The sequence below is a fragment of the Phacochoerus africanus genome, chromosome 6, assembly GCF_016906955.1.
Source record: "Phacochoerus africanus isolate WHEZ1 chromosome 6, ROS_Pafr_v1, whole genome shotgun sequence".
Taxonomy (NCBI): Eukaryota; Metazoa; Chordata; class Mammalia; order Artiodactyla; family Suidae; genus Phacochoerus; species Phacochoerus africanus.
In genome coordinates, this window is record NC_062549.1 from 15,493,548 (window position 1) to 15,516,356 (window position 22,809).

The 22,809-nt window shown below is 45.4% G+C and overlaps 1 protein-coding gene across 1 annotated transcript in view; it reads right to left on the reverse strand.

Moving 5' to 3' along the window:
- FER1L6 (fer-1 like family member 6) overlaps positions 1 to 22,809 on the reverse strand; it is a 145,717-nt gene that overhangs the window by 102,334 nt on the left and 20,574 nt on the right. The window contains exons 7-13 of the mRNA XM_047783301.1: positions 20,893 to 21,049; positions 20,153 to 20,339; positions 18,714 to 18,906; positions 15,094 to 15,446; positions 10,047 to 10,155; positions 9,122 to 9,305; positions 1,954 to 2,074 (exon numbers count right to left, since the gene is read on the reverse strand). Coding sequence (XP_047639257.1) covers positions 1,954 to 2,074; positions 9,122 to 9,305; positions 10,047 to 10,155; positions 15,094 to 15,446; positions 18,714 to 18,906; positions 20,153 to 20,339; positions 20,893 to 21,049 — 1,304 coding nt within the window. The remainder of the gene's footprint in view (positions 1 to 1,953; positions 2,075 to 9,121; positions 9,306 to 10,046; positions 10,156 to 15,093; positions 15,447 to 18,713; positions 18,907 to 20,152; positions 20,340 to 20,892; positions 21,050 to 22,809) is intronic.

Consider the following 22,809-nt stretch of genomic DNA (forward strand, 5'->3'; position numbering starts at 1 on the left):
AGGAACAAGTGCTCAAGACTGCTATGGTCTCTAGGGGAAAAACTCTAGGGAAATAAATTATCTGGAGTTGCCACTGTGGCTCCGTGGTTAAAGAATCCAACTAGGAACCATGAGGTTGCAGGTTCAATCCCTGGCCTCGATCAGTGGGTTTAGGATCCAGAGTTGCCATGAGCAATGGTATTGGTGGCAGACGTGGCTCGGATCCCGCGTTGCTGTGGCTCTGGCATAGGCCAGCGGCTACAGCTCCAATTAGACTCCCAGCCTGGGAACCTCCATATGCTGCAGGTGCAATCAGTGAGAAAAAAAAAAAAAAGAAAGACTATCTATTTTGTCTTAAGGAGAAGCAAGACCAGACATACAAAGTGAGTCTCTGGCCTCCACAAGGCGTGACTCCAGACCAGCCTCCGTGACCATTTTCTGAGTGTCTCCTTGATGCCTGGCATGTCCACTGCCAGACACAGTACTTGGTCTTACACAGTTATGCACAGGATCAGAAAGCCAACAGGAGAGAGGTGTGCGCTTTCCCTAGTGTGGATTCTCATGGATCGAGAGGGATCAGACAAGGTGGGGGGGGGGGCAGAGAGCAGATGACACTGCCCTTGACGTGCGGGGTGGAGAGAGAAATGCGAACATAAGCAATAGGAAGCGCAAAGGGAAGGTCCGAGACCAAAGCCGAGTCCCAGGTTTTCTCTCCTTCCTGGGGGTCAGGTGGGACAGCCTAGCGTTTCTTGCATTTTGGCACTACTTTTTTTTTTTTTTTTGTCTTTTCTAGGGCCGCACCTGTGGCACATGGAGGTTCCCAGGCTAGGGGTCCAATCAGAGCTGTTGCTGCCGGCCTACACCACAGCCACAGCAATGCCAGATCTGAGCCACATCTGTGACCTACACCACAGCTCACGGCAACGCTGGATCCTTAACCCACTGAGCAAGGCCGAGGATTGAACCTGCAACCTCATGGTTCCCAGTCAGATTTGTTAACCACTGAGCCACAACGGGAACTCCCATATTGGCACTATTTTAAGTACTGAATCACACATTTCATTCCTCAAATACTTCGAAAGGAAAAATAGGTTTTGATGGAGGAGGGTAAGATGTAGGAAGTCAGAGACCTTCTCTGAGGAAGCGCCTGAAACTAAGCCACTTGGTGGGAGAAATATGAAGGAGAAAAGCAGCCCAGACAGAGGGAACAGCATGGAGGTGGCTATGAGGCACAAAGGAGCCTGGTTTCTCTGAGAAACTTGAAAGGAGATCAGTGTGCCTGGAATAAAGCAGTGAGGAAGGGACTGTAAGAGGTAGGACTGGAGAGGTGGCAAGTCTCGAACTTGGAGAGAAGTTAAAGACGTAGGAGTCTGTATTTATTGAAGCAAAGATCTATCCCCTCCCTGGAGATTAGGAAAATGGCCCATCCCTGGGTCCTTTACCAGTTAGAAGCAGAGCAGGGATTTGAATCTGGACAGTTTGATTGAAAGTCAAAGGATGTTATGGCCTTGGAGAATAGACTTGTGGTTGCCAAGGGGGAAGGGGAGGGAGTGGGGTGGATTGGGGAGCTTGGGGTTAATAATGCAGACTATTGCCTTTGGAATGGATTCGCAATGAGATCCTGCTGTGTAGAGCTGGGAACTATGTCTAGTCACTTATGATGGAGCATGATAATGGGAGAAAAAAAGAATGTGTACATGTACGTGTAACTGGGCCACCATGTTGCACAGCAGAAAAAAAAATTGCATTGGAGAAATAACTATTTTAAAAAAATAATAAAAAAAAGAAAGTCAAAGGATTTTGCAACGTGTTCTCATTCCTGAGTCCACGTGGTAGGAGCCATGCTTCCTCACACAGGCAGCAGCTCGAGTTCATTTGTATTTAAACTGAGGTCCAGATCTAATGGGTGGATAAAAAAGTCCCTCTGCCTCCAGCTTCCAATATTTGAATCCATCACCCATCGGAGTCACCTACCAAGAGGTCCGCCATCTTCTCCAGCATGTTGGACCAATGCAGCCTAAACGTCTGGTCTCCCCAAGAACTGACAAAGTAGACACAGGGCTTCTTGGCCTCAAATGGCAAATAGCTGTAATTCCTGTGAAAATACATGAGGTCTGGAAGTTAGCTGACACTCAATGTTTTTCAGGCAATTCCAGTCACATGTTCATGTTTCATTATGTCCTGGGTGGGTTAGGGGAAGGGTGGTGACAAAATAATCAAACTATTAATTCCATCCTTAGCCTTTACTCAGGGACCCATGAACAGTCAACAGGTAGATGGCTACAATGGAGAGGGAGGAACAGCTACCACCCTCGGAGCAGGGCAAAGCTTAGAAATGACCAGCAGGGGGCAGGATTTATCAGGCAAGCCTTCTTCGAGGAGAAATTCTCTTTCCAAATGAGAGAAGAGAGAAGGGAGAAAAACAAACATGGACTTCCCTTTAATGTCTGTGTGCCAGGTAGGCACTGTGTAAGGATCAGTTGAGGTCACAGATGTGAGGGTATTTTGTAAACTAAAATCAATAGAAAAATGTGAGAGGGCAATAATATTAATGAAGATGAAGGATATGCTTCCAGCTAAGCTTCAACATCAGTTGTCCATCGATCGATCGATCGATCGATCCATCGATCCATCCATCCATCCATCCATCCATCCATGCAATAGTTATTGCTCCCCTACACTGGTGCCAAGAGTATAGGTTGCTTACTTGACTAAAGAAGGGACAAGAAGGATTGGCAAAGCAGCTGGAAGGGAGGATGTGAAGCCAAAGAGAATGAGCATGAGAGTTGAATATGCTTATATGATGATGGGAAAAGACAATTAATAGGATAAGACTGAAGACAGACAAGAAGGAACTCATTGGTAGAATCTGGTCTCCGAGGAGGAAAGGGACAGATGTGAAAGCAGGTAAGGTGGGAGAAGTGTGGCAAAACGTTGAAGCTCCCGGCCTAGTGACAGCTATAGTCTTAGCTAGGTTTGCCCCCAGCCTCCTTCAAACACCTGGCTCTGTGTGAAGAGGTGTGGGGAGGGCAGGCCAGAGCACATTTCTTGGGGGAGTGGTTGGACAGGTGGCCCTGACAAATGTGACAGGGTTTGGATGCACTTAGAGAGGATGGGTGGGTGAGGGGACATTGGGAGCTTTGTTTCCCTTTCAAACAGCTCCAGAGAACTTGAGTCTGAAAGAATGCAGAGTGGTTCCTTTTTTTTTTTTTTTAATGATTTTTATTTTTTCCATTATAGCTGGTTTATAGAGTTCTGTCAATTTTCTACTGTACAGCAAAGTGACCTAGCCACACACACACACACACATTCTTTTTCTCACATTATCCTCCATCATGCTCCATCACAAGCAACTAGATATAGTTCCCTGGGCTGTACAGCAGGATCTCATTGCTTATCCACCCCAAATGCAATAGTTTGCATCTCCTAACCCCAAACTCCCAGTCCCTCCCACTCCCTCCCTCTCCCCCTTGGCAACCACAAGTCTGTTCTCCCAGAGAGGTCCTTTTTTAGCTCTCCAACCCAAATTTCTTCTAGAGGCCATAAAATTAGCAAAGGTGCCCCATGCAGAAAATAAACCAGCGGGCGTCTATTTAGAAGGAAAGCCAGATAAAGTCTTGGCAGAACTTTGGAGGTTATTCATATAGCAGGTGAACAAAATAAAAATGAAAAATAAAGAAGGTTCCAAAAATGCTCTTTCCTTTATCTTCTTAAAAATTAGGGCACTGAGTTTGCCGCAGCATAGACGGACCTAGAGATGATCATACTGAGTGAAGTAAGTCAGACAGAGACAGGTATCATATGATGCCACTTATACGTGGACTCTAATAAAAATGACACCAAAGAACTTGTTTATAAAACAAAAACAAGCTCATGGATTTCACAACCCATCTTAGGGTTACCATAGAAGAAACCACGGTGGGGAGAGAGGAAGGAGGAAGACCCAATAACATATACACACTACTGTATAAAATAGATAATTAACCAGAACCTACTGTACAGCACAGGGAAATCTACTCAATAGTCTGCAATAACCTATATGGGAAAAAAGAATGGAGTTATGTAAATATACACATATACACATAGGCATGTATATATGTATAACTGAGTCACTTTGCTGTACACCTGAAACTAAAACAACATTGTAAGTTAACTATACTCCAATAAAGTTTTTTTAAAATGATGGCACTGAGAATCCTGCAACTAAATAAACTCCCACTCAACGCTGTACTTTGTTCCGAGGTTTCTTTGGTTTGGATTATTTTGTGCTAATGATGTTCAGGGCCACTGTGTCTTTGGTCCCCAGGTTCTCTGGGTTTTACCGGGTCTGTGTGGTCCAGGATGCAGTGGCTTCTCAGGCAAATGACAGCGCAGATGGAGGACAGCAGATGGGAGAGCACCTGGTTGCCAGTGGGAAGAGAAGCCTGCCAGCTTGAATGGCTGCCCTGCCGCTCATCCAGCCTTGTGAGTCTGGGCAAGGGTAGGCCTGGAACCCTGGGCACCAGATTCTGACCCGCCTTTGGATGTCTTGAGCTCCCATCTCATTCTTGAGCTCCAGCGCCTTATGTAAATTGAAAGTGAATGCATGTGCTTTGTAAAACTGGAAAGCCCAGAACGAACACAAGTGACGATTGAAGTGTCATGCTAAACCACTACTTACAAGGTTGTATTTCTTCTTTTTTTTTTTTCATTCATTTTTTTAGAGTTTGGTTGAAGCAGAGTTGACATCTGGGTTTTTTTTTTTTTTTTAAAGTTTCATTAAAGTATGGTTGATTTACAAGGTTGCGATAATTTCTGCTACGATCATAGGGATTCAGTTATACATAGACACACATCCATATTCTCTTTCAGATTCTTTGTCCACATGGATGATCACAGAATCCTGGGGAGAGTTCTCTGTGCTACATAGCTGGTCCCCCACGGGCCAATCTTTCCATACGCCTCAGCGTGCATACGCCAATCCCAAACCCCCAGTCCATGCCTCCCCCTCAACCTGTCCCCTTTGGTAACCGTAAGTTTTTCAAAGCCTGTGAATCTGTTTCTGTCCTGCAAATAAGTTCATGTGTATCCTTTTTTTAGATTCCACATATAAGTGATAGCATATGATGTTTGTCTTTCACTGTCTGACTAACTTCACTTAGTATGAGAATCTCTAGTTGCATCCATGTTGCTGCATATGGCATTACTTCATTCCTGTTTATGCATGAGTAATACTCCCTTGTATGTATCACATCTTTTATCCATTGCTCCGTCAATGGACATTTAGGTTGCTTCCATGTCTTGGCTATTACAAATAGTGCTGCAATGAACATTAGGGTGCATGTATCTTTTTGAATTATGCTTTTCTCTGAATAGATGCCCAGGAGTGGGATTGCTGGATCATATGGTAGTTCTAGTTTTAGTTTTTTGAGGAACCTCCATAATGTTTTCCATAGTAGTTTTAACAAGGTGGTATTTCATTGGAGGCAACAGACAAATAAATTGTGAGAATGTGTGTGTGTGTGTGTGTGCACGCATGTGCACATGCACACATGGCTGGGGTCTGCTATAGATGTAGAATCTTCCAATTCAGCTGCTGCCTCCTGGCTTACCATTATATGAAAAGAGCCTCAATATAATAGCTGGAATATACTGAAAGCCCCAAAAAACACCAGCATGACTTATTTATTTATTTATTTATTTTGAGCCAGTCAGTCGATACAGATGAGTTCCATCTGAGGGTTCCTTAAACCCTCTCATCTCCTCCCAAACCCTTCCCATACTCCATCTCTGACATTCCCACCAATAGTCAACAACAGGCTAGTCTACCAAGGTGGGGGATGTTTTCGCTGTCTGATCCTAGTCAAAGTCCACAGAGGACCATTGAGGAGTCTCCGAAAAGTCTCCCAGGGCTCAGATCCTGTTATAGGATCCACTCATTAATGTCCTCGGTGTCAAGAATGGACAGCGACGTCATCGAAGGACTTGGAAGTTTGGGGTCCTTTTTGGTTTGCATACGAGAGGATAGACGACCAAGTATGACTGCCAGGGAGCCAAAAAACACCCCAAAGAAGTTGGTCCATGGGAGAAACAGGATTTAGAAAATATAAGGCACGCTCCAAAACAAGAGGACCAGGAGCTAAGATTATTTTCACTTACTCCTTCCTACTTTGTCCCAAAGAATTGGTTCCCATCCATTATGCTCATTCTTGCTCTGTAGGATGTCATCTTTTTGGTAACTTTTCTCACCTTTTCACTCCCTCCCATGCCCTCTCTCTGCCCACCTAGTACCCTGAGCTCAACCCAGTTACAGCAATTCCTTAGCTCATCCTGAAACAGTTATGAGCCTCTATTCTGTGCCTGGCACAGAGAAGAGCAGATGCAATGGTGCATAAGACACGCTTCTTTGCCCTGAGAATGCTTACAGTCTAATAGAGAGACAGACAGGTCAAAACAGCTTAATGCAGTGTAATTCATGTTTGATGGAGGCGAGTACAGAAGTCCCAATCAGACTTGGGGTTCAGGGAAGGGAACTTGAACTTAAGGCCAAAGGTGCCATTTGGCCAGATTAAAGAAATGGCGATAGAGAACACGCTTGAGACCTGGAATCGATCAGAGTTCATCACTGATTAGATGTGAGTAGGAAGGGAAAAGAGAACAATTGACAACTTGCTTTGTCGCTTAGAGGATCCAGAGAATGGTGGGGCCAGTTTCCGAGATGGGAAAAACAGGAAAAGGGGCAAAGTCATCTGTGACGATGATGAGTCTGGTGAATAATTCGAGGTCACCCAAGTGGAGGTGTTTGGATCTGCTGCTCAAGAAAGAGGGCCATTGGCGGAAATAGATGAGAGAGTCCTTATGATCCTAACAGTGGCCAGAAAGCCTCCGGTTCGTGCCCAGGGATTCTAGATCGAGAAGAGCAGAACGGAAGAGAACTCGTGATGTGGTTCCAACCCTCTCACTTGTGAACGGGGTGAGGAGTGTTCTCTTATGAGAATCCAGTGAGATCTTTTTTTTTTACTCATAGCATAAAGCTCACAACACAGAAGACTCTCACTGCATGTGGCTCTCCCTTCTCATAAACCGCTTGGTTGATGCTTGATATCACTTTCTTAAAACAGAGTTCTGTAATTTTACTTCACTTTGCACATTGAAATGTTATGTGGATTAAAGCCCAGTGAGGGTGCACCAGTCAGAAGGGCCATCATGGAAAATGTTTGCAAATAACAAGTGCTGGAGAGGGTGTAGAGAAAAGGGAACCCTCCTACACTGTTGGTGGGATTGTAAATTGGTACAACCACTATGGAAAGCTGTACGGAGGTTCCTCAAAAAACTAAAACTAGAACTACCATATGATCCAGCAATCCCACTCCTGGGCATATATCTGGACAAAACCATAGTTCAATAAGATACATGCACCCCTATGTTCATAGCAGCACTATTCACAGTAGCCAAGACATGGAAGCAACCAAAATCTCCATTGACAGATGAATGGATTAAGAAGATGTGGTATATATACACAATGGAATATTACTCAGACATTACAGGAATGAAATAATGCCATTTGCAGCAACATAGATGCAACTAGAGATTCTCATATTAAGTGAAGTCCATCAGACAGTGAAAGACAAATATCATATGCTATCACTTATATGTGGAATCTAAAATATGACACATGGAGTTCCATGGTGGCTAGGTGGATTAAAGATCTGGCATTGTCACTGCAGTAGCCCAGGTCCCTGTGGTGGCGCAGGTTCAGTCCCTGACTCAGGAACTTCCACATACCACAGGCGTGGCCAAATAAATAAATAAATAAAATGAAAAAAAATGTAGGGGGAAATAAAAATAAATAAATAAAAATAAAATGTGACACAAATGAATCTATCTATGAAACAGAAACAGAGTCACAGACATAGAGAACAGACTTGTGGTTCCCAAGGGGAAGAGGTTGGGGGAGGAATGGAGTGGAAGTTTGGGGTTAGCAGATAGATGTAAGCTCTTATACAGGGAAGGGATAAAAAATAAGATCCTACTGTGTAGCACAGAGAACTATAGTCAATGTTCTATGATAAACCATAATGGAAAAGAGTATTTAAAAAGAGTTTGTAGAGAGAGTTCCCATAGAAATAAAACTGGTATCCATGAGGATGCAGGTTCAATCCCTGGGCTTGCTCAGTGGGCTGGGGATCCAACGTTGCCATGAGTTGCGGTGTTGGTTTCAGATGTGGCTCAGATCTTGAGTTGCTGTGGCTGTGGTGTAGGCCAGCTGCTGTAGCTCTAATTAGACCCTTAGCCTGGGAATTTCTATATGCTGAGGATGTGGCCCTAAAAAAGCAAAAAAAAAAAAAAACCCCAAAACCTGTGTATATATGTATAACTGAATCATTTCACTGTACAACATAAATTAACACAATATCGTAAATCAATTATACTTCGACTTAAAAAAGAGAGATCAGTGAGGGTACGTGTGGCTGCCCCAGCTGTTTTCTGCAGTGGTCTTTTCTGGTGCCTGACAATTATTTTCTGAGTTCTGCAGTTTGTCGCAAAAGTAAGATAGGAAGTGATGTATTGAATGATTCCACCAAGTCAAGTTTACCTGATATTCAGATGAATAGAATAACTGTTAATAGAGTTTCAGATTGAAATTTTAACTTTTGACCTTCTTCCCTTGTTACACTTCAAAGCTGTAGAATAAAAGGACCTTCAGCTGTGGTAATAATAACCATCACCATTGTTCTGCCCTTAGATGAATGACCTCGATGTATCATTTGGAGAGTTGTCAAGGTGTCGCTAAGAATTCAGAAGAGTGGCACGCGCCCACGTTGCCCTTGTTTGCACTTTCCTCCCATAACTAAAATTAAAAATGTTTCCAGGAGTGGATAAGCAACTCATTAGCACAAGGAACTGTATCCAGTCCCTTGTGATGGAACACGATGGAGGATAATGTGAGAAAAGGAATACATATATATATGTATGACTGGGTCACCTTGCTATGCAGTAGAAATTGACAGAACACTGTAAATCAGCTATAAGGGAAAAAATAAAAATCATAAAGTAAAAAATGATTCCAGTTTTATGGAAGAACTGAATCAAACAGTCCCAGAAATTGGTCAAATTTCCACTGTCAGAAACCCCATCTACTCTTGCCTGCTGAGTCTCCTACCTGTTCCCTTCCGTCACGAGTGGCTTCTCTGGGTGAGTGGTGGACACCATGGGCATGGGAGCTTCCTGGGCTGCGTCGCCTTCTACTTCGTGCAGCAGTGGAAGGCTGTCTTCTTCAGCGGGGTCAGTGGACTTCTTCCTACTTCCGTGATGCGACCCTCCATCAATGAAGTTCCCAAAATTACCTGTGGAGGCAGTAGTGAGGGGAGAAGAGTCAGGGGTCCACAAGCAGAATCGGGCTGCTTGGCAGAAAGGATCCAAGTTTATGCCTCCCCGGGGCTGGGAAATAAGATCTCAGTATGAAGGTACAGTGATGGACAGACCAAAGAAATAAGATTAGCAATGATACTAAGCCATCGTCAACATCCATCTTAGGTTCTGTTGTGTAAAGAGAACTCTAAGTTATAAATTCATTGGATTTCATCTCAATTTCCTTCTGCTCCATGGTTGGAGAGCTTCCCAAATATAAATCAAGACCTTCTTGGATTGAATGCTCTTTCTTGGAATGATTCTCCCAAAAGCACACCAGTCCTGCAGGAAGCCTACTGGGAGTTCTAATAACGGTACCTATGACATGCATGGCACGCTGCATGCATTAACTTGTTAAATCCTTGTGACAGCTACAAGAGGAATTATCATTATTCCCATCTTATGGATGAAGAAACTGAGACCCAGAGAAATCAAGTGAGCCTAGGTAACAGAACCAGGATTAGTAATCCAAATCTGTCTGAATTCAAATTATACTCTCCATCCTTTTTTCAAGTGTGAAAACAAATCTATCCTTTATATATTGACATTAGAGTGGATAAGGAATTACAAATTTCTTTCTGAGGCGCAAACATCAGAGTGCTACCATCTGCATGTAAGGTACAAATTCACTTATTTAAGAACATGTATAAAGTCTATGCCATGCGTCAGACACTCACCAACAGAAACTTCAAAGCTAATGGGTTTATCTCCAATCCTCCGGTCAATCATGGTAGCTTCAAAAAATGCTCCAAAAAGTAAAAATTCCTCATATTTTTCTGGTACAATCTATAGAAAGAAAAAAAAAGTAGGAAGCTGAATTAGTGATGCCAGCCTGTGGTCCAGGCAACTTGAGACTCAGTGGCAGCCTGAAATGGTACATCATTTCCCCTCTAATCAGACTGGCAGGAACCAGGACCTACAAATTGCAAATCTAATTCAGCCATTTATCTAGAATGATGTAGTCTCAACCTTCTGAGCTTCTACCTTACAATCAAATTTCCTTTTATTTTCAAGGTAAGCTTGGTACCTATATCTTTCTAAGATATGGATGGTTCAAGGAGCATGTGTAACTGGGATACCATGTGACACAGCATCACTTTCCAGTGCAAAAAGATGCAATGAACCAGAGTCATAAGGTCTGTGCTTTCTGGCTTTACCCTTGTATTTATTAAACTCCACAGGAAAAGCAATTAGAATGGTCTAAGGAAATAAAGCGGTTGTGGCTTCGGAGATTAAGAGCCCCATTCAATCAACAGCCCTAAACTCCGTCCCTCGGAGAGCCAATCGGTCTCAGAAAAGAGATACTTTCTTCGCACAGGTGCCTCCTGTGCCATCGGCATCAGCAGGAGGAAATGTTTCTATTGACCAGAAAATGCGGGACAGGGTGGGGACCCAGTGCTGGCTCTTAGTCACAGAGCACACAGTGCTCCCACCTGCCACCACTGTGTCCCCTGGCTGGAAGCCAGCCACTTATCTCACTTTCGTGGGGCCAAGTTTACTTTCTGGGAGGAGGTTTAAAACCACTCAGACACCTGGAGGAAACATAGCCTGGAAGAGGGAGAGCAGGTTCCCAAGCCAGGCAACCCCCTCTTCAAATCTCAACTCTGCTACTTCCTAGCTATTGCCCTAGGGTGACCATCCACTGTTGGTGTCACTTTGTTTGTCTGTGATATAAACATAATGGGACCTACGTGAGAAATGAGATTGTCCATGCGGAGGACCTAGTATAAAGCTTTCTCTCTCTCTCTCTCTCTCTCTTTTTTTTTTTTTATGCTTTTTAGGGCTGCACCCCCGGTATATGGAGATCCCAGGCTAGGGGTTGAATCGGAGCTGTAGATGCAAGCCTACACCACAGCCACAGCAATGCAGGGTCCGAGCCATGTCTGCGACCTACACCACAGCTCGTAGCCATGCCAGATCCTCAATCCATCGAGCAAGGCCAGGGATCGTACCCGCATCCTCATGGATGCTAGTTAGATTCACTAACCACAGAGCCACAACAGCAACTCTTTTTTTTTTTTTAATGATAAGTATTTCAATAGTTTATCATTCATGTCTTAATCCCATCCATCCTTTAAGGTCCAATCCCAAGCTGCTTCTTCTGGAAGCATCCCTTGACTTCTGAGCTAGAAAAATCATGATGGTAATGTTTATAAAACTCTTATGTATCAGATGTGGTACTAAGAATTTTACCTACATTATCTCATGTGATTCTCATAACTATCCTAGGAGGGGGATCTTTTCATTAAACCCATTTAATGATGAAGACACTGAAGTTTCATGAAAGAGTAAGGTACCTATCCAAAGTTATTAAACATGACTCATATTTATTGAGCACTTACTATGCACCAGGCTCTGTTCTAATAAGCACTTTGTTGTATTAATCCACTAAATCCTCACTGTGAGCCCAGGAAGTAGAGGTTATTACTTGAAATAAACAGGAGCTTAAGTCACTTGCTCAAGGATTCAAACCAAGGGAAAGTTTGTCCAGAGGCTGGGCAGACATCACTGCTCCGTCCTACCACATCTTAAACCCAGCTGTCTTCCTTGGGAGCTCAACAATTTAATCATTTATACTGCACCCACTCCAGGAAATAAGAGCACTTTATCTGTCCCTATTCGTTGCATTTCTCACTTTCTACTTCCTGTATGTTTATTCTGGATGTCTTATCTCCCCTTCTATACCATAAATCTCATGGAGTCAGACTCTATTTTTATTCCTACCAATGTTGAGGATTTAAAAATGAATACAGGAGTTCCTGTTGTGGTGCAGTGGAAGTGAATCCAACTAGGAGCCATGAGGTTGTGGGTTCCATCCATGGCCTCGCTCAGTGGGTTAAGGATCCAGAGTTGCCATGAGCTGTGGTGTAGGTTGCAAATGTGGCTTGGATCTGGTGTGGCTGTGGCTGTGGCATAGGACGGCAGCTACAGCTCTGATTAGACCCCTAGCCTGGGAACCTCTATGTGCTGCAGGTGTGGCCCTGAAAAGACAAAAGACAAAAAAAAGAAAAGAGTGCAAAGTTTGACATAAGGGAGATAAGCTTTGATGGTGATGATGAGGATATGTTTAAAAAGCCAGCGTCATGGGACCTCATCTATCCAGATACGCAATGAGAGCACAGTGGCAGTAAGGGAGATTGGAGCTGGGGGACCCTGGAGAGGCAAACAAGAATAAAATGCTGCAAGAAAGGATATCACCATGCTGGTGAGGGTTAGGTCTGAGCTGTTGAGGCTCTGTGGAAGCCTGGTGTAGTTGTTCCCCCCACCAAAGTTCATTTATTTTTGTTTATTTATTTTGCATATTTTCTTTAAAAATTTTTTCTTATTATAGTTGGTTCACAATGTTCTGCCAATTTCTGCTATACAGCAAAGTGACCCAGTTATACATATATAGGTACATTCTTTTTCTCATATTCTGCAAATTCTTAGAAAATTCCCCCCCCCTCCCGCCGCCGCTCAAAGGTGAAGCTTAATTCCTCTCCCTTTCCTAAGGCCTGGACTTGTGGCTCATTATTACCAATTGGAATGTGGCATGAATATCAGTGTGTGACTTCCATGGATTTGGTCATAAGAGACATTTCAGTTTCTGCCTGGCTCTCTCTCGGATCAAGGGGAAAGTAGCTTCCATGAGGACACTCAAGCAGCCTAGGGAAGGGTCCATGTGTTGAGGAACTGAGGCCTCCCACCCACAGCCCTGGGAGTGCGCCATCTTGGAAGTAGACCCTACAGCTTCAGTCAAGCCTTCAGATGACTACAGCCCCTACCAACATCTAAAATGCAACCTCATGAGAGATTCTGAGCTGAAACCACTAAGCTAAGGTATTTCCAAATTCCTTCCCCACAGAGAAAATAAACGTTCATTGTTTTAAGCTGCCAAATTTTGGGGTGACTTGTTATACAGCAATAGACAACCAATAAACACAGCGAGGAACTGACCATAAACCAGAAGCCAAGACTAAAAGAAGAGAGAGGAGAAATAAGGGTTTGAATGAAATAGAGGTCTGAATTTTCCCCTCTCCTACCACCTTTCTACACAATAGCCAAGATGGCCCCCTGACCTTCTAGAAAAAAATGTACACTCTACCCTACCTAAGTTACCTGTCACCCTTGCTTTCTGCTAGAGTTTAATTTTTCAGATGGCTCCGCAAAATATCTTGACTTGGGTTAAAGACATTTCCTGGCTCCTTTCTGCTTGGCAATCTCTGTTTATGAAAGAATGGCTGGTCTCAACAGGGACAGATAAAGAGGATGTCAGCTTAGGCAGCTACTAAGCACCCCACAATTTCTGGTAAAGTCCAGAAGAGTCAAGTAAGGTGGAGAGAGCTCTGAAGAACTGCCCGCTGGGAACAAGGACAACCACAAATGCACAGCCTGCTTACCACAGATGTGCCAAGAACCCTGCCCACCATCTTACACCCATTCCCTCATTCACCCCAGCAGGTGCCTATGACAGACGGACTATTACCACACCATTTGGTGATGAGTAAACCAAAGCACAGGGGGGTGTTAGTATCTGAGCCAAGAATAGGACCAATCCCCAAGGTCGCCAACCCTGAGCTCACCCTCTCCCCTACACTATTTCTTAAGATTTATCAGGTCCCAGCAGTAAAATTAAGTGGCTCTCCCAAGACTGTGGTGCCCTGGATGCTGAAACCCTTCAGTCTGTCTAGTCTCTATGAGGTATGGACAGCTATGAGAGACTGGCCATGACCTCCCTTCCCCATCCAAAATTATTTTCTGGTTGACCTGAGAAACACACTCCCAGAGGCAAAGTCATCCAACCTAAAATCCACCCACCTATGCTACTCATAAAACATAATTAAAAAAAAAAAAAACAGCAGGGGGAGTTCCCAGTGTGGCTCAGTAGTAACAAACCCAACTAGTATCCATGAGGACTCAGGTTCAATCCCTGGCCCCACTCAGGGAGCTAAGGATCCAGCATAGCCATTAGCTGCAGTGTAGGTCACAGATCTGGCTTTGCTGTGGCTGTGGCGTAGGCTGGCAGCTATAGCTCTGATTAGACCACTAGCCTGGGAACTTCCATATACTGTGGGTGTGGCCCTAAACAGAAAAAGTAAAATAAAATTCCGCCATTTGCAACTACAAAGTACTATTGCTGAATGAAACAATTGAGAGGCTTTTTTTTCCTGGTTTGTAGTCAGCTTGGAGCCCCAGATCTCTCCCCCAAAGGACACAACCCGCTGGAAAAACGCTACCATGTTTTATGTTGAGTCACAAGCAAAGATAAGCATTCCCTCCAGCTGTGATCTCCCCGCAGGCGTGGGGCAGGCAATCAGTTTCTCAATTTCTAGCATCCCAGCTTGTCCTCGACTCTTCCTCCTCTTCATCCTCATCCCACATTATCTCACACCCGGAGTGTACACTGAACTAAGAATGCTAAACAAAATTAGGCCACCGATAAAGTTCAGTCCATCGTCCCACTACCCACTCCCACCAGCTCCCTCACAGCACTTTTATTTCTCTTTCACTGTGGTTTCCATGGGAATCTGTGTTGGGGGGATGCGGAAGGCAAGTATCCGGAGCAGATGGCTGGGAGGGGTGCAAGAAGAGGCAGAAGATCAGCCCTGGAAATCAGGGCGGAACCAACGCACACTCTGCGGGGGGGCGAGGTGAATTCTCTGTGGTTTTTGGGAATCTGGGGGCGGTGCTGCCTGGGCTTCAGGCTCACCTCACAGACGCAGTGGAACACGTGCTAGGACCTACCTCCGGGGGCACGTCGAAAGGCTCCACCTCGACCTCTGTGGAGTTGGTTTTGTCTGAAGCCTGCTGGGGTCTTCCACCATCAGTTTTGTCATCCTTTTCTTTACTCGAGCTTTTGGAAGATTTGGAGTCTTTGTCTTTTGAAGACAATTTGAGCTCCTTGAGTGCCTTGGAGAATTTCGACTCCTGAGCCCCTCCCGAGAGGATCTCCACAGCAATCTCCACCAAGATCCTGCCCCTGAATGACACACCTTCTCCAAAACCTTCATTCAGTTCCTGGTAGTCATCCATCAGACTGTGGTTTCTGGGTGAGCCATACAGGTTAATCCAGGCAGGTCCGAATGTAGGTAGAAAGCCTGGAAAGATCCCATGCTTTAGTTACCTGGTTCTGCGATTCTGCTTTAAGCTATACTTTGTGTGTGTGTGTGTGTCTGTGTGTGTGTGTGTGTGTGTGTGTGTGTGTGTCTTTTTAGGGCTGCACCTGCAGCTTATGGAGGTTCCCAGGCTAGGGGTCAATTCGGAGCTGTAGCTGCCAACCTACACCACAGCCACAGCAACTTGGGATCCGAGCTGCATCTGTGACCTACACCACAGCTCACGGCAATGCCAGATCCTCAACCCACTGAGCAACGCCAGGGATAGGATCTGAGTCCCCATGGTTCATTACCACTGAGCCACAACGGGAACTCCCTCAAGCTATGCTTTTTTTTTTCTTTATGCAAGTTGTGCATATTCATTTAGAAATGCAAAATATAAAGACAAGAGAAAATATATACAGAACATCCCTCCCCAAAGCCACCCACTGTCATTTTGTCACTTTCTAGTCTGTCTTCCATGCATGTCTTTACACTTGTCCACATTGTAATAATGCTATGAATGAAGATGTGCATCCTTGTTTGTTCATTCATTTATCAAATCTTTTTTGACTCCTAACTTGTGCCAGGCATCATGTTAGACACCAAACAGAGAGCCCAGATAAAGCAGATAAAAAACATTAAACAAGTATTCACGTTATAAACACTATGAAGAAGACATATATTGTGCTGCAAGGACAAACACCAGGCTGATGCCACGTGGAGAGGAGTTAGGCACAGGGAAAAAGAGAAAGAACGCTGAGCAGAGGGAAGAACAGTTGGAAAGAAGCTTGGAGACAGAAGGAACTGGAAGAGAAAGCCAGTGAGGCTGGAGTCCAGAGAGTGAGCAGGTGAGAAGCATTTGGAGAGGTGAGCGGGTCTTGGGAGCCTCAATAAGGACTTTGGTCTTTAACATAGAAATTATAAGAATATTTTAGAGGAGTTGAAGCAAAGATGTGACCTACTCAGATGTATATCTTTAAGGTCACTCTGGGAGTTCCAGTCATGGCGCAGAGGAAACGAATCTGACTAGGAACCATGAGGTTGCGGGTTCAATCCCTGGCCTCCCTCAGTGGGTTAAGGATCTGGCATTGCCATGAGCTGCAGTGTAGGGTACAGATGCAGCTTGGATCTGGTGTTGCTGTGGCTGTGGTGTAGGCCGGCAGCTGTAGCTCCGATTAGACCCCTAGCCTGGGAACCTCCATATGCCGAGGGTGTGGCCCTAAAAAGACAAAAGACACACACACACACACACACACACACGATCAGTCTGGCTGCTATATGAAGGGGTATAGAAATGGATGTGGGCAAACTGGAGGACCACTGCATCATCAAATTGAAGATACAGGTGGTTTGGACTAGGATGATGGTGGAGATTGAGGGAAGCAGAGATTCTGTGGTGTGTTCTAAATGTAGAACTGGAAAGACCTGGTTATTTTAACTTCCTACTAGAGTAAGTATTTTCCTCTCTTCACACACAGCATCTGGGAAAATATTCAGTGTCTACAAAACAGACATTTGGCAACAGAATGTTCCGTTTCGACAGGCGGTACCACATGGAGGCCCTGAGCTTGGCTGCCTGGGTTCAAATCTCAACTCTCAGCTCTGCCCATTTCAAGCTGCGTGACCTTGGGTGAGTTTTTTAACTTCCTGATGCCTCAGGTTCCTTGAATGGAAGATGGAGATCCTGGTAGGACCTATCTCACCTATTAAAAGGGAGAATATCCATGAAGGGCTTCATGTCAGCCTTTTGAAAGTGCACGTGAATTCAGGCATTATTCTTAATAAGTAGCTATAGCACTTTTTGTTGTTGTTGGCTTTTTAGGGCTGTACCTGCAGCATATGGAAGTTTCCAGGCTAAGGGTTGAATCAGAGCTACAGCTGCTGGCCTACACCACGGCCACAGCAACACGGGCTCCGAGTCACATCTGTGATCTACACCACAATTCACAGCAATGCCAGATCCTTAACTCACTGAGTGAGGCCAGGGATCGAACCCGCATCCTAATGGATACTGGTCGGGGTTCGTTACTGCTGAGCCACGATGGTAACTCCAGATAGATCATAATTTGCTTAACAGTTCCCCTCTTGTTGACAAGAAAGAGTTTCCAGATGTTTCCACAATATTTTATTGTATCTTCCCTTCACTTCCCGCCACGGTGGACTAGATTCTAGTCCACCTTTAAATCAGTTCTTGGAAACAGAGATACTGTATTGAAAGAGATAGAAAAATTTTATGATGTCTATTTTTTAACCATTGTTATACATCTCCCTAAACCCATCAAGAGGTTTCTGAAAAGTTGTGGGTAAAACATGACTGGGTCTAGTTGCAACATCCTCCAGATGGGCAGCGTGCTTCCTGCAGAAAGCAGCCCTATGGCAAACCCTCGCAAAACAGGAAGAATGAAACAGTGGATACTTAGCAAGGCTTTTCGATGGTGTGACTCTCTGCAGGACACCAAAATGTGTAAATCTGGTTCTCTGCTTAAGCCAAGACGTTCAGTATAATGTGTACATGTATATACACACATAGAGACACACATGCAAATACAGACATTAATTAATGTATATTTGCAATGATTGAACAATGTAAGTTTGTAGTTCAGAGGAAGATTGCCTTGGGATTTATCGGAGGGAGAGTAGCTTGGGATTTTTAGAGAATTATCAGTTACTAACTTATATTTTGCAAATAAAGAGTTTTTTCAAAGGTAGACACTCTCTCGACTGACTCAGTGGAGTGGCTGGGACTCTTCAGTCCCTCCCTGGCTCTCCGAGTACACAGTCTGCATCACCTTACTGCTCTCATGCTCTGCTCTCAGGCTCACATCAGTGAGTTGGGGTCACAGTATTTTTTTGAACCACTTAAACACGTAAAAACCATTCTTAGCTTGCAGGCCATTTGGTAACATGAGGTGTGGCCCATGGACCACTGTTTGCCAACCTCTGATCTAATCCAAACTCTTCATTTTTCAATTAAGACACATAAGGCCCAGAGAGAGGGAGTGACTTCCTCAAGGACACACAGCAATGTTCCTGGGAGACTTGGGGTGGGGAGAAAGCCTCCCAGTTCCCAGAGCCGGCTCTGCCTACCCTCTGAACCAACCCAAGTCACAGATCACACAAAGGATGGGAGGTGCCACGCATTGTCTACTCCCACCCTCTGGATCGGAAGATGAGGACTCTAGATCATTCTTTAGATGACATTATATCATAGATCGTGGTGTCATCATTTTGCAACTCTCTCTCCAAGTCAGACGTGTGAGGCTTTACCTTTATCTCCATCCTGTTCATTGGAGATTTTCTTCAGGTCGATGAAATGGGTTGCCATCGTTACATCGTTCATGCTGCCTTCGTCCCACACCTGGATTTTCACCCTCCGACACAGGGGAGGGAACATTTCCTTGAAGACCACCTGTTCATGCCACACGGGGTCGGCACAGTTCTTCTGCACCGTGGTTCGCCCCTAAAAACAAAGCCAGGACGATGTGAGCTGAGCCACTGAAGGAAAGGAAAGATGCCCTTGACTGACTAAAGAAAACACTTCCCACCTGCTGAAAAGATAAAGCAAGTTGCCAAAAACAATGAACCTGGTTGCACCAGACACTCGTGAAAATCAGTTACACCCTGCAAACACTGTTGATATCCTACTCTGTTGCAGGCACCAGGCTGGCATCTGGGACAAAGGTGAGGACCTGCGACAACTCAGTGTTATGAAAAAGTGGTTCCATCCTCTCTAGGAATGCGGCAGATGCACTCAGACCCAAGTCCATGTTTTCTCAGAGTAGGACCTGGTACAAATCCCATCACCAGTCTGGACCTCAGTTTCCTCATCATGAAATAGAGGTGACATCCTACATGACTGCCAATGGGGCCCAAGGCAAAAACAGTCTAAGGTTCACCCTGCTGAGGGAAGGGGCCAGGGGAAGCATATGTTTTAAGGGTGGAGACAGTAGGTGGGTCAGCTGAAGTTTCAAGATCCAGCCAACCAAGACTAAGCTCTGGGAGTTCCCATCACAGCTTAGCGGAAACTAATCTGACTAGCATCCATAAGGATGCAGGTTCGATCCCTGGCCTCGCTCACTGAGTTAAGGATCCAGAGTGGCTGTGAGCTGTGGTGTAGGTTGCAGACGCGGCTCAGATGTAGCCTTGCTGTGGCTGCAGCTTAGGCTGGTAGCTACAGCTCCCCCTGGACCCCTATCCTGGGAAGCTCCATATACTGCAGGTGCAGTCCTAAAAAGACCAAAAAAAAAAAAAAAAAGACTAAGCTCTGACCAAGTCCGTACACCTTGGCACTTGCAATGGCTCTTGAGCAGGGAACAGCTGGGAACACGGATGCCCAGGCTTATAGAGGACAAGGACCACCTGGATAGATTGGAGAGCAGAACAGAGGGGGAGTGGCAATTCTCTGGGCACTGGGGACTGGGCAAGCGTTCAGAGACATAGCCAGAGGTGAGGGAAGAGACTTGTCTGCCTGGGTCCCGAGCCGCGACCCCCGCTAGCTTTTCTCCATGAGCTCCAGTGGGAGAGGGAGTCGGGGACCCTCCCCTACTCTCCTGCCACGTGAAGCAACCCCTTTTTGTGACAAGCTTTCTCTCTCCAGGCACCTCCTAATTTTGATTTTAACTTCATGTCATTTGACCAGCAGCATCCTGGGGAAAGAGCGGGGCTCTGGCCCAGACCTGCCAGGAGTGGTGACAATGGTTCCTCACCATCTGCCCAGCGAAGGAGACTTCCACGAAGGGGTCCACCAGGTCCTTACTGTCGCCCACAAAGGCCTTGGTGACGTTCGCCATGAGGCTAGAGTTCATTTTGGGCAACCCTTCTGCCCTGTAGAGTCTCACAAAGAATCTGGCCCAGGGTCTCTCTGATGGACACCCTTGAGGGATCAAAAGGTTCCTTCAAGGGGACAAAAATAAACCGTTAAAAACTCCCTTACTTGAAAGAATAGAGAGAAAAGGTCAACGTGATTTGGAAGCGGAAAGAAGGATCCCAGTGGGGGAGAAAAATCCGAAAGATGAGGCTTCGTGGCTAAAGTGAGTATCCTTCCTGGTGGAAAGACAGAGGAGGGTATGAATAGGGTAAAGGCAAACTCACTCAGGTCCCGGAGTTAGACTACGCCCTTCAAAGAAGTGCCTTCTGTGTTCCCACTTCACAAGCCAGTGGTGGAAAAATTACACTTCCTTCAAAGAACCCGCAGCTAAGCTCCATAGGATATGCTGAAGAATCGCTAAGCTATTCTGGGTTATTATAGGAAGACAGGCTGTTGTTGTCCTAGAAGCTGATGCCTTTGATAAGACACAACGTGGTACTTCTGAGAGAGCAGAGTCCTGGGGAGACAGGCCTTGAACTTGGCAGTTGGCAGGTACCCATAAGGAAAGGGAGAGGAAAGAGATCATGGAAATCAGAACGTATCACTTGTCATGCATGGTCCGAGAGGGACCTGTCTCACTTTTCTATTTGCTCCTCAGCATCGGAGGTTTTGGGGTTGGGCTTTAAGACGTCGCCTTTCCCGGTCATGCTGATGTCACATTTCAGGTACCCCTTCGCGCCAGTCCTGATGTCGCCAGGGTCCGTGAGCACAGCCCACTTGTCACAGAACTGATGACCTGCAAAACGCGCTGACAGCTCAGACAGGCTGCACCCATGAACCCAGATGCTCCAACCCAGCGCCTCCCGGCCCTCAGCTCCCAGGGAGGGGCCAGCTCGTGGTCCCACGCCCCTTCCCCTTCCCCCTCCTGTCCTCTCCTCTGCTTCCCACCCACTTCTCCATCCTGCCCACAGGGATTCCAGAAGCCTTCCACCTAGCAGGTGGTCTGGACAGGAGTCTTGCTTTGACCTTAATGGAGTGTAGACATCACAGATTATTTCCCAGACTGAAGTGCCACTCATGAATTGTTTGGGCTACGCAGTGAGCCCAAACTTCAAAAGCTCTTAGAAAATCTAGACTTCAGGCTGGGGAGTTCCCGTCGTGGCTCAGTGGTTAACGAATCCAACTAGGAACCATGAGGTTGTAGGTTCGATCCCTGGCCTTGCTCAGTGGGTTAAGGATCCGGTGTTGCCGTGAGCTGCAGTGTAGGTTGCAGACATGGCTTGGATCCCGCATTGCTGTGGCTTTAGAGTAGGCCGGTGGCTACAGCTCCGATTCGACCCCTAGCCTGGGAACCTCCATATGCCGCAGAAGCAGTTCTAGAAATGGCAAAAAGACAAAAAAAAAAAAAAGAAAGAAAGAAAAAAAGAAAAGAAAATCTAGACTTCAGGCTTATCTTTTTTTTTTAATTTTAATTTTTTTGGCCACACCTGGGGCATGAAGAATTTCCTGGCCAGGGATTAAACACTTGCCACAACTGTAACCAGAGCCACAGCAGTGACAACGCCTGATCCCTAACCTGCTGAGTCACGAGGGAACTCCCAGGCTTATCTCTTATTTAAAAAAACTGTCAGAACTGGTAATGCGGAGCCCACATTTCCACTTGACAGCAGGTGGCAAAGGAGCTGAATAGACACTACCCCTTCCATATGGTTGTAGGCCCACCCCTCCAATTTCCACAGCTTCTGTCAGCCCTGACTGTATTAAACCCAGCCCGCTGAACTCTGCTATGCCCACTCACTGGGTCATGTGAATTGGAATTACTGTTGAAGAGAAGGGGCCTTACATAAGAGGAGCTACATTTGCTGTTTGTTCTGTTACTGAATAGCTCTTGACCTTGGCCAGAATACCTAGCTTCTCTGGTAAATTGGGGATAAAAATAGGTATTATAGTAAACTCATAAATGGCATGCCACAGTCATTATTCTCTGCTAGATTCCATAGAAGCACTTTATGTATTTTTATTCACTTACTCTACCAAAAACCCTATGAAGGAGGTGCTATTTTATCCCCATTTTTACAGATGGGGACACTGAAACACAGAGAAGTCAAGTTATTAACCCAGGATTGCACAGCCAAGAAAGAAGAGAGTGGAATTTGAAGCCAGTCTATCTGGCTCCAGAGTCCATATTCTTTTTTTTTTTTTTTTTTTTTGGTCTCTTTAGGTCTGCACCCACAGCATATGGAGGTTCCCAGGCTAGAGGTCGAGTTGGAGCTGTAGCCACTGGCCTACACCACAACCACAGCAATGCCAGATCCGAGCCACATCTGCAACCTACACCACAGCTCACAGCAACGCCGGATCCTTAACCCACTGAGCGAGGCCAGGGATGGAACCTGCATCCTTATGGATGCTAGTCAGATTTGTTTCTGCTGAGCTATGACGGGAACTCCAGAGTCCATATTCTTAACTTCTACACCCTTCTGTCTTTCCTCCTTGTGTCTCACAGCAGTAAATGAGACAGAATTTGGGAAGATTTCATGTGTGTGTGTTTTTTAT